Below are 11,707 nucleotides of genomic sequence, written 5' to 3'. Positions count from 1 at the left end.
TGGAGACAGCGATCTCCAGGAAGCAAGCACCGACCAACGAGTTGACCATGTTGGCGGGCCAACCCATGGAGACGAAGAACTCCAAGAAACAAGCACTGGCCAAAGAGTTGACGACGTAGGCGGACGAACTCCTCATGAAAGTTGGAAGAACAGCAAAGGCCCCACCGTGCCTACCCTAAAAACTCTGATGGCCACCTATGCGAGGCTCAAGGCCGAGTTTGAGGAGATAGTCGCCGTTGAGAAGAAGTATTCCCCTAGAAAGGTGATGGCCCCCCATCGAGGACGAGGAGATGGCCCCCGGAGGGATGAGATCCCCCGGTGAGCTGCACAAGGTAAAAAACAATGGCTTATTACCATAGTTGTGGTTTTTGATTATTTGCAATGTGCTTGCTAATATGTTAGGGTTGTGCAGGTGCTGGTGGACGTCCTTGATGATTCCGATGTCACGGCCCGTCCTGTGGACAAGGCCCCAGAGATCGTTTTCGATGTCGCGGTCCGTCCTGTTGGCATCGCCCCGGAGATCGATTCCGATGCCGTTGTCAATCCTGTGGACATCGCCCAGAGATTGATTCTGATGTCGCGGTCAGTCTTGTGGACATCGCCCCAAAGATCGATTCCCATGCCGCTATCCGTGCTATGGTCATTGCCCGAGAGACCGATGACAAGAAATAGTTGGTCGCGCTAATCCTTCAGAGTAGTTTGCATTGCCCTGTGTTTAATTACCAGAACGATGCATGTTATCAAACCATCTTAGGGCTAGTGCACTGTCTTGTGTGGGCAGTACTTGCAACTTTTGTTTGATAGTGAATCATGCGAACCCACTCCGAGTTATGGAAACAGATGTATCCTCACCAGCTTTTGATGTAATATATGGCATGCTTAGATGTAAGTTTGCACTGTTTATCATATCAGCAGGGCTTGTTTGATGATTCTTGGTGTTAATAGGCTAGCTACTGTGCGAGCTAAACACTCACCGAAGAGAAATGTTGGGGCTGATGAGCTCGTGGTACGCTTATACTTATCCGTTGTCGATTGACCAATAGCCCTAGCTCCTAAAATTGTAGGCTTAGCGATCGATCAGACAATAGTCGACACGGATACATTCAGGCCTCATTTGTTTCATAGGGTAGGAAAATCATAGCAGAAGTACAGAGACGTACAACACAAAATCATAGCAGTGCAGAGACGTACTCCCGACCTAGGCAGGCTAGTTTGGCCTAGTGGGTTTCAGTGATATGACGTGGTACAGTGCCGTCCAGTCTTCACGTGTGGTAGCAGTATTGCGGGTACAGTAAGTTTTATTGAAGAAAAGGAATTCAATAAAGTCATGATGGTTCCTTCGTCCGAACAACTTACAGTGGGAAAGGTTGGGCCTGCGATACGACCGGGTAGACCAGGATAATTTTGTGCATGGCAGGTGGACCAGGATAGTCGACGTCCCACATGTCGGCGAATGAAAGTATTCAATCCGATATAGAGGATGAGCAACGAGCATTCATTGTTTATTTTTGATGAAATCTATTGTTTCCACTGTTACGACGGAGGAGTGTGAAACACGGCAGCCCAGTGAACTTGGCATGTGCACCACTCCCTCCTTCCTCATGTAATGCTACCATACTGTTGACTATAAGGTTGGCTATAAGATTACAACTTTTTCTCACTTTCTCTCTATCTATTTCCTCTCAAATGTTTTTTATCTTTATTTTTTTCGACACAATTGTATTTTATGCTTTTTTTAGAATTATTTTTTTATACCTAGGAGCACGTGTAGAGACGGGCTCTTGCAGAGCCCACTCCTTGACTTTGTCAATGGCTCTCTCTCCTCCGCATAAGCGGGCCTATAGCCCAATATTTTAGTACTTGCTATGCATGCATGCGGCGGACAACTGGCGTCTTGAGGGGCCAGGGCGGTCAGAGCGGATCCGGCTTGCCTGCTCCCTCTCCATGCTCCCATCCGTGATCCCACTTCATCCTACGGCTGTCTTTTTTCCTTTTGTCTTTCTAATCTAATCATCTCCCCCCTGATTTTTAGGGGGTGGGGCTGCGCCTTACTCTGTTCCAATCAAATCAAGCCACGTACGTGGGAGCATGGATGGGCACACGCGGGGTGAGCAGGCAAGTCTCGTCTAGTCAGAGCGGGCTCCGGAAGCGGTCCAGACTCCAACATGGCCCACCTCACATTATCACCATATATTTCTTGGAGTCTGTGCGCGGCAGGCGGGCGATCTCTTCTCCCTCCCCCGTTTCTCTCTTCTCAGCCGACACCCGCCGAGCGATTAGATTTTGGCTATCGACGGTTTATTCAATTACAGTCCCACATGTCAGTGAAATTGCAAGACAACGCGTGTCCCCTCTGGTGAGCGGCGTGCGAGCTGGACAATCGTGAGTGCCAATCCCGGGGGGTGCGACGCGTACGAGTCGTAAGTGTGCCGCCTTTTCCTTTAGAACATGCGAAGCGTAACATTTTCGTGCGATCGATCAATAGAAATCCATAACAAAATGACGAGGGCGGTGCTTTCCCATTCATTAGGCGGTCTAGTTTGAGTGATATGACGTGCTACAGTGTCGTCCACTTGATCCATTTTTATGTAAGCAAGAGTTTACACTCTTACATGGGAGGAGTGCGAAACACCGCGGATCTGATTTTGATCGAGGGATAATTGTTCCCTGCCAAATAATGGAGCACTGTTAGCGATTATAGCATGATAGTTAGGGCATCTCCAGTGCTGGCCCACAAATTTACACCGGCATCTGTCCGAGGACACTGATGGATGCCATCCGATGCCGCCCGCATACCTTTCGACAACTATATGAACTAACCGGATGAAATTCGTGCAAACAAAGAAAATTTCAAATTAACCGGATGAAATTCGTGCAAACAAAGAAAATTTCAAATTAACCGGATGAAATTCATTACATTTCAAAAACTTTTCCTACAAACTGGACGATATTCATTACATATTTCACACAAACCGTACTAAAACGTACTTTAAACCTAATCTAAATGATCGCCGGCGCCCGACCACCATGTCTGGCCATGAAGCCGAGAAAGCCGGCCATTGCCTTTGCCTCCTCCTCATTTGCCTCGATAACCTCCTCCTCCAGAGCACAAGGTTCTGAAGATTTCTTCCTCCATGTTGCCGTCAAGCTGCTAATCGGCCGCCAATGTTTACCCCACAAAGCTTGGCGTCAACTTAGTGGAGTAGCGGTGGCCTTCCTGGGACCAGAGCGGCGGCGACTGATACGTCTCCAACGTATCTATAATTTATGAAGCATTCATGCTATTTTATTATCTGTTTTGAATGATTATGGGCTTTATTATACACTTTTATATTACTTTTGGGACTAACCTATTAACCGGAGGCCCAGCCCATATTGTTGCTTTATTGCCTGTTTCAGTATTTCGAAGAAAAGGAATATCAAACGGAGTGCAAATGGAATGAAACCTTCGGAAAACTTATTTTTGGAACATAAGAAATCCAGGAAACTTGGAGTGCAAGCCAGGGGAGTTTCACGGAAGCCAGGAGATAGGAGCCCCCCCTACTGGGCGCGCCCCCTGTCTCCTGGGCCCCTCGAGCACCCCTCGACCGACTTCTTTCACCTATATAATCCCATATACCCTAAAAACACCGACAACGAGAATAGATCGGGAGTTCCACCGCCGCAAGCCTCTGTAGCCACCAAAAGTCAATTGGGACCCTGTTCCGGCACCCTGCCATGGGGGGGATCCCTCACTGGTGGCCATCTGCATCATCCCAGCGCTCTCCATGACGAGGAGGGAGTAGTTCACCCTCGGGGCTGAGGGTATGTACCAGTAGCTATGTGTTTGATCTCTCTCTCTCTCGTGTTCTCTCTCGTGTTCTCTCTATGGCACGATCTTGATGTATCGCGAGCTTTGCTATTATAGTTGGATCTTATGATGTTTCTCCCCCCTCTACTCTCTTGTAATGGATTGAGTTTTCCCTTTGAAGTTATCTTATCAGATTGAGTCTTTAAGGATTTGAGAACACTTGATGTATGTCTTGCCGTGCTTATCTGTGGTGACAATGGGATACTCACGTGATCCACTGGGAATACCGATTCATTATGGACGCTTCACCATTGCGGAGTGGAAGCATGTAGAGGAGCGTCTAGAGAAATGGTTGAGTAGTTGGAAAGGAAAACTACTCTCAGTTGGAGGACGGTTGGTTTTGATTAACTCTATCCTCACAAATATGGTTCTCTATATGCTTTCTTTCTTCCAACTCCCAAAAGGGGTCCTAAAAAGATTGGATTATTTTAGATCCAGATTCTTTTGGCAAAGAGACGGTGAAAAGAAAAAATACAGGCTGGCCAAATGGAGCGTGGTTTGTAGGCCGAAAGATCAAGGAGGGCTCGGAATTCATGACTTGCAGGTCAAAAATGAGGCCCTACTCAGTAAATGGTTGTTCAAACTTCTTACTGAGGATGGTGTTTGGCAAACCATGCTGCGCAACAAGTATCTAGGTCAAAAGTCGGTGTCCCAGGCATTTTGGAAACCTGGCGATTCGCGCTTTTGGGCTGGCCTAATGGCGGCAAAGAAACATCTCTTTCTCTTTGGGTCTTTCACGATAAAGGATGGGTCGGAGATTCGTTTTTGGGAAGACATCTGGCTAGGCAATGCCAGTCTCCGAGAACAATATCCAGGCTTATACAACATTGTTCGCGATAAGAATAATACTATTGCGCAAGTGCTCGGTTCATTCCCGCCGAATATTTCGTTCATGCGGGATTTGATTGGCCCCCGACTTGTGTCATGGCATAATCTTTTATCCCGACTGGATTCGATTAACCTGACACAAGGCCGGGATGTGTTCCGCTGGAACCTTATTACATCAGGGTCTTTCACTGTAGACTCTATGTATCGTGCGCTCACACATTCTGAGGTACCAGTGAGTAATAACAAGAAAAGTTGGAAGTCTAAGATTCCAATTAAAGTGAAAATTTTCATGTGGTATCTTCGTAGGGGGGTTGTGTTAACCAAAGACAATCTCGCACGACGCAACTGGCAAGGGAGTAAGAAGTGTTGTTTTTGTACTCATGATGAGACAATCAAACACCTCCTTTTCCAATGCAAGTTTGCGCGTTCTACGTGATCAGTCATCCAAATAGCGTCAAATTTGTATCCGCCCACAAATGTTGCCAATATTTTTGGTCATTGGCTGGACGGTATTTCAAATAGGTTCAAAACGCTAATAAGGGTGGGAGCGTATGCCTTAATTTGGTCGCTTTGGCTATGTAGAAATGATTTTGTTTTTAATTGAAGAAATGCTTCTCCTCTACAGGTTATTTTCCGCTGTACACAATTGCTACGTATGTGGTCTATGTTACAACGACCGGAGGACCAACCGCTGTTCAAGGCGGTCTGTATGCGATTGGAGCAGGTGGCTATGGAGGTTTTTTCCCAATATGGGTGGCAACATAACCTTCGGATCGATCCACCACCTCCTTCGACATAGGCATAGTGTCGGTCTACAGGGCTCTACTGTTGCCGATTTGTCGGTTTTTTTCATCAATTTTTTGTCAGACCTTCATATTGGGCTGTGTGCATCCTAGTTATGCAGAGGCCGGGTGTTACTCATAATGCTTTGTATCTGCTTGATGCTACATTTGAGATAATAAAATCGCCCTTTATCGAAAAAATTAATTCTGTCAAGAATTTTTCTATCGCCTTGTACTACTTTGTGGACACAGATTTAATCTATTCATGGCATCCATGAAGTATGATGTTTCGCTGCTGGATCGTGACGCAAGGTTTACCCTATGGCAAGTCGAGATGCGAGCGTTGTTGGCACAAGCCAATTATCAGGATGCACTCAGTTTTTCTTCAAGGTGGAGTTTTGGGGATTATGGCCGTCGGGATAATGGATGCAATTTGCTGCAGTTATTTGAAGATCACAATTCAGTTATCAGGAAAAAAAAGGGTATGGAGGAAGTAATTATTAAGCCTGTTGGTAGCCAGCATATACACTATTCTCTCCATAGTGTTTTGCTGATATGCATGTGAAGGTTTTGTTTTGATATTCATGTTCGTGATGAGAATCAGTTGAGGTGCAAGAAGGAGATTGATTTGTTTCTGCTAGATACTACAACATTTAGCGCTATTAAGTTTGAAGTGCAATTCAGTTGTCTTTGCTCTTTCAAGAGGGGTCTATTGCAGAGTTGAAACTCCGTTGCATGTTAAGATGGTTCCTTCATCCGACAGTTGTTCTACAAGGACAGTTTATGACCATGTCATGGATTTTCATTAACCACTACAAGTCGGCAGTTTTTTGGGTGCACGCGATGCCATCCGTATCATATGCTCTTGCTTGAGTATTGTTTGCTGAGGTTTGTGCTTTCTGTTTTGAAGCACGTTCAGATTCCGTGAGATGAGTTCTTCACAATGCGATGTGCACCAAGATGTTGCACTATGAGCTATGCGCTCGTTCAGGCACCACAGGAGATATGATGACTTATGTCATTTGATGATTGAGCAGTTTCAGTTTTTGAGGTCAGTGGCACAGACTCAGACCTTTATTGGGAGACCAAGTTTTGTTAGTCTGCTTTGTTGATAGTTGTGCTATTTTCTGGATGACCTACTGATTGATTTTCTCAATATGACTTCATGAGAAGTTTATTAGTCCTATGGACGTTTCCAGGCACAAGGTTTACTTGTGATGACTTTAATTGAGGAGTTGATGCTATCTATGATTATTGTAAGGGATTTTGTCTCAAGGTGGAGTGTTATTTTTATTGTGTTCCGAATCCCATACAAGTGTTGTACTACAGATGGAGTCCTACGGGACTACGGCATGTCAACCGTGCTAGACGTAGCATGACTACAACTCTGTTTCGTGTCCACCAAGAAAGAGAGTTGTTTGCCCCTTTATATAGTACTAGCTAGTCATAGAATAGATGAGAGAGAGATCTCCACCAGATTAGCACGTAGAGGGTTTGTCCTCTCGTGTATTGTAATACTCCTCCCAATTATAGTGATGCGCCTTCGTGCGTTCCGTAGTTTTCTCCCGCAAGGGTTTCCACGTAAAAATCCGTGTCTCTTTGTCTCGTTTATTTCTCGTTATTATCTAACAATATCTACATACTTGCGACTGTCTTAAATTGTTCATTATCATTCTTCAATTTTTTGTTATTTTTTATCTCCTTCCTCTATCCTTCAAATATTTTACAGCAGATAGGTGGTACCAAATAGGGAAATGCTTTGAAAACAAATCAGTTGTAGAATGGCCCATATTTAGAGGATTCACTTATGTATTGCAAAAAAATTGCAGCTTCATTTTACAAGATGAAAATATGCTAATTTTCATTTGTCATAGGGGCTTATTAATTTCTAATATAAAGTCTATCTAGAGATTTCAATATGGACTACATATGGATGTAGTAGTCAATTCAAAATATGCATGCTGACCCATTTGAAATTTGATACACAAAAATAGTCATGCTTTTTGAGAGTAGGCAAGAAGTTATGTACTATAAAGGTTACAATAATGATCACGAGTAGCAGTAACTGAAGTGTCAAAGAACATGTTTCAAAGTTGAGAAGAAAATAAGCATCCAGCCAAATTCCTCTACAACCACAACCCTACACTCGAGGGCAGTACCCAGCTGAAAGAGGGCCTGCCAGAGAGGGCATGAATGCAACTTATTTGAACTATATGATGCATGGTTTAGACAATGCATGGCCCGTAGCAACACACGGGCATATTTACTAGTATATATAATTAGGGGTGAACTTGTGAATGGGCACATGAATGGAACTCAAACAGACAATCATATGCAAACAAGACCTGTGTTTGTCTTTTATTCCCAAGTTTGAACTAGTATAGTTCGGGTTCTTACATGACATGTGCATGTCACTTTATTTTTTCATGGTTACAACGACCAAACCATTGTCTAAGAAAATGGTGTTTCATATATCTAGTACTAAAGTTCTTCTCTTCTCAGTTACTACCGACGATGCCAAATGGCGCAATGGTGGCCGAGCAATATGGAGGGATGTAGACATTGCACATTGTTGGTAGAGTCTACAGCGCTAGGTTCCTTATTTCCTCGAACTGGGGCAGTTGTTGAGGTCGGACAGAGCCCTAGGCCTGTGGGTTTTGCTGAGATGGCTGGAAGGAGCCTTGGCCTGATGGATATTGGTTATGGGGCTGCTGGTAGGAGAACTGGCTGCTTGGATGCTTCCCGAAATCATAATTTAGTATGTTGTGTTTGGTGGCACTATCATTCCACCACCAAAAAGTTGTGATAACACACATGACTCATCTTATTCACTTTACAGCTCAAACACTAATGTAGATTGCCTAATTTTCTAAAAGTAAGTTTGTAATGTTATGCAAGTTGTTACGTGTAAACTAGATAAGCATTGCTTGCACAGAACTTAGTTTGTAATCTTGTGTGACCTGTTAAGATAGATGAGACTAGTATAATGTAACTTTCTTTAGTAGGTCATGACTCATCAAATTCCTTTTACATGTAAAGTGTTGTAGTGTTCTAGAAGTTATTAGCAAACATCAATTTTGTAATGTTCTACAAGTCGTTACGTGTAAACTAGATAAGCTTGACTTGCACACAAAAAGGATTGTAATCATGTGTGACCTGTTAAGATAGATTAGAGTAGTAATGCAGCTTGCTTTGAAAGACCATGACTCAACAAATTGTTTTTACTTGTCTTATGTGTTGTATATGTTGTACAAGTTATTAACAGTTATCAGCTTAGTATGGCTTGCAATGTGTGTGCATGCTAAAGTATGTGTAGCTTCTATTTGTTTGTAGATCTTATTTTATTTTACGTGAAATCATGCAAGTGATCATCTACGGTAACACTTGCGAGTGCAGATGCAACAATTTTGGCAGGGTCGGAGGAGGCCGTGGGATGGCATGAGTTGTTGTGACAACCTATAGTTCGTTATGTTTTTCATGCGCACTAAAAAAGTTATGTTTTAAAACTTGCAAACTGGCCTTGTCTGTTCTAAGGGCTGCTATTGGTGGCAAATTTGACCAGGTCATCATCTCTCACCATCTCCTCCCCATCTGATCAGAAGAGAAGACAAAGATCTTTTTTTCTTCTCGAATATAGGAGAGGGAGATTGACCAGGTCAGGTGCAAGGCATGGCAGCGGCCACATCCGCCACAGGCGCAGCCACCTCGCCGAATAGAAGATAACATAGATAGATAGGTTAAGACCAGGCATACCACTTAGTTTGCATCGTAGCTAGCTAAAATTTACTGTACCCATAATCAACAGCGAGCAGGATCGAAGATTGAAACAAACTTGCACCATGAGAAATGGCGTCGGCGTGCTCCCTAGCTCCAGGAGTCTCCCTCCCCTTGCACCAGCCCCCCTTGCCTTCACCTCCTATAGCTAAGTTTCCATTTCAATATTCCTCTCCTTTAATCTCACCGATAGTGCTCTGCGTGCTCTGTTTTGACTGCAGGCTGCGGCACCGTACCGCGCGCATGGGGGCGAACTATCGAGCCGTGGCCGCTGCGAGGACGGTCTCATTGGGCGCCGCCAGGAGGATGCTCGGTTCAGCCATGTGTGGTGGTGAGTATGCACAAAATGAGTGATCGATCAGGTCGATCCATCGAGTGTCCACGGACAAATTCTAACATGCTTGTTGCTTCTCGGCGTTGCGCGCAGTGGAGGCGGTGGTGGCCGTGCCACCGTTGTGCTCGTGCGCCTATGAGCTGCAGCTGGCCAGCCAACGCTACTTCGACGCCAGGTACACACATAACTAACACACAAACCACACAACAACCACCACCTGCATGCTCTACCCCTGTACCCTGTATTACTCTATTTTGTCAACTTCACTGACAGAAAATACAGTTCACAATATGTTGCATATAAAAGATGGCACCATGGCGTAATTCTGGAAGTGATCGTTCCATTAGACTATAGAAGTAACAACCGAAATGGTAATCCGATCGATTTTACTGCTTGTGTAGAACGGATGGTGAGTTCGGCGGCGGGTATCCTGTAGAAGCGGGGAACACGTTTCCATAGCCAGTATAAAATTGTGTGAGCTTTCTCACATCCTAATAAGCTTTATTTATATTGTTGGAGGGAAAATGTGGGCCTTTCCATCTGTATATCCATGTATCCTTCTAATCAGACAACAGCGTAGATGGGATGGTATGCTACACGCGGTGCTGCTGTAGCGGCAGCGGTGGGACTAGGAGTCACCAGATCTGGCCAGGTGTGGTTGGTCCCCATCTCCAGCCATGTTTGGCGTCTTGCCAAGTTCAGGCCTCCACGGATACGGGTGGCACGATGCGGCGTTTTTGATCTTTTTCTGCAGGTCTGGATTGAGAGAAGGGTGATGCATTTTTGGTGGTACTCCTCGAGTATCGATTCTCAATTCCTAGGGTGAAAACCCAAGGTCTGGCCCTCATTGTTTGTACTTGGCAATGGCCTTGTTGAAGGCATTGTTTTTGGGTGAACTCGGAATTTTTCCAAGGTGAATACCCACGATCTTCGATCGGGCAACGACAACGCTTGTGCATTGTTTCTTTCTTGGGGGCGTTGCTTTTGGAGAACCTTTTTTGTAATCCGGGCATTGTCTTCGGTGGTGGTTAGAGTGCTACTGATGCATGCTAGCGATTGATCACCATGGAGGGGTATTTTTTTTCTTCTGTTCTTTTTATTTTGTTTTTTGGATGTGTATCCTTGATGTCTTTGGACATCTTGTTGGTAGAGAGGCCGGGTGTAATTGGAGGCTTGGGGTTCCACGACCTTGATATATTCACTTATGCAAAGTTGGCTAAACACACATGACTATTTCTATCTAGATAGCTCATGTACGAGGGTCCTTCACGGAAGATACCATGAAATGATTTTTTTTTCAAATGCGGGTTCCCGCATAGTGCATCGTTAACTTCGCATGCTATTCTGAAAGGATGAGAAGGTTTGAAGGAGGGTATGTTGTGAAAAATTGGGAATGCACATACTATAGAGATATGGTATGCTAAATGGGTGCAGGGCACGCCGCTGATGAAACCACTATGATACATGTGAGGAACTCTGGTCCAACTTGTAGCTGATCTTATCGATGAAAAAACATGCGCGACTGGAACACTCCATTCATTCATTACGTGTTTATCCCATCAGGTGAAGTGGCCATCCTTAATATGCCACGACCAAATAATGTACTCCCTCCGTCCGGAAATACTTGTCATCAAAATGGACAAAAAGAGATGTATTTAGAACTAAAACACATCTAGATACATCCTCTTTTATCCATTTTAATGACAAGTATTTTGGGACGGAGGGAGTAGGAGAGAACATTTGGTCATGGGTATGGTAAATAAATGACATTTCTTCTGTTCAATTGTTGTACAGAGCCGTGATGAACACAAGGTATCGTGTGGTAGCTGGACTGTCTAGTTCATCTAATGGGGAAGAAAAATTTAAAAGGCAACGAAAGCTTGGGTTACAACCCAAGTTAAGAGTATTTTGGTGCAGAGTAATTAAAAACATCCTACCTTCATATGCATAACTAAAAAGGCATGTGATGGGGTTATGTGTGTGCCCTATGTGTGGCCTTGGTGAGGAAATGTTACTTCATATGCCCTTATCACACGTGAGCATGCAAGTTTATTCTTGGATTCTGCTTGAGAATATTTTGACATAAAACTACCAAGGTTGCACCCAGAAACATGGTCAAGACATATCTTCGATCCATAT

The 11,707-nt window shown here is 44.3% G+C and overlaps 2 protein-coding genes across 2 annotated transcripts in view; one reads left to right on the top strand and one right to left on the bottom strand.

Moving 5' to 3' along the window:
• Nucleotides 1–7,791: 7,791 nt before the first annotated feature.
• LOC119320697 (alpha/beta-gliadin A-V-like) overlaps nt 7,792–11,707 on the bottom strand; it is a 27,485-nt gene continuing 23,569 nt past the window's right edge. The window contains exon 4 of the mRNA XM_037594670.1: nt 7,792–8,015. Coding sequence (XP_037450567.1) covers nt 7,959–8,015 — 57 coding nt within the window. The 3' untranslated portion in view covers nt 7,792–7,958. The remainder of the gene's footprint in view (nt 8,016–11,707) is intronic.
• On the top strand, nt 9,145–10,997 carry LOC119326509. Its single transcript, XM_037600145.1, has 3 exons — nt 9,145–9,565; nt 9,662–9,743; nt 9,970–10,997. Exons 1-3 carry the CDS (start codon nt 9,307–9,309, stop codon nt 10,025–10,027), a joined length of 399 nt encoding a protein of 132 aa, XP_037456042.1. The 5' UTR covers nt 9,145–9,306; the 3' UTR covers nt 10,028–10,997.

This window comes from Triticum dicoccoides, chromosome 6B (assembly GCF_002162155.2).
Source record: "Triticum dicoccoides isolate Atlit2015 ecotype Zavitan chromosome 6B, WEW_v2.0, whole genome shotgun sequence".
NCBI classification, from domain to species: Eukaryota; Viridiplantae; Streptophyta; class Magnoliopsida; order Poales; family Poaceae; genus Triticum; species Triticum dicoccoides.
This window is presented reverse-complemented; position numbering and strand designations above follow the sequence as displayed.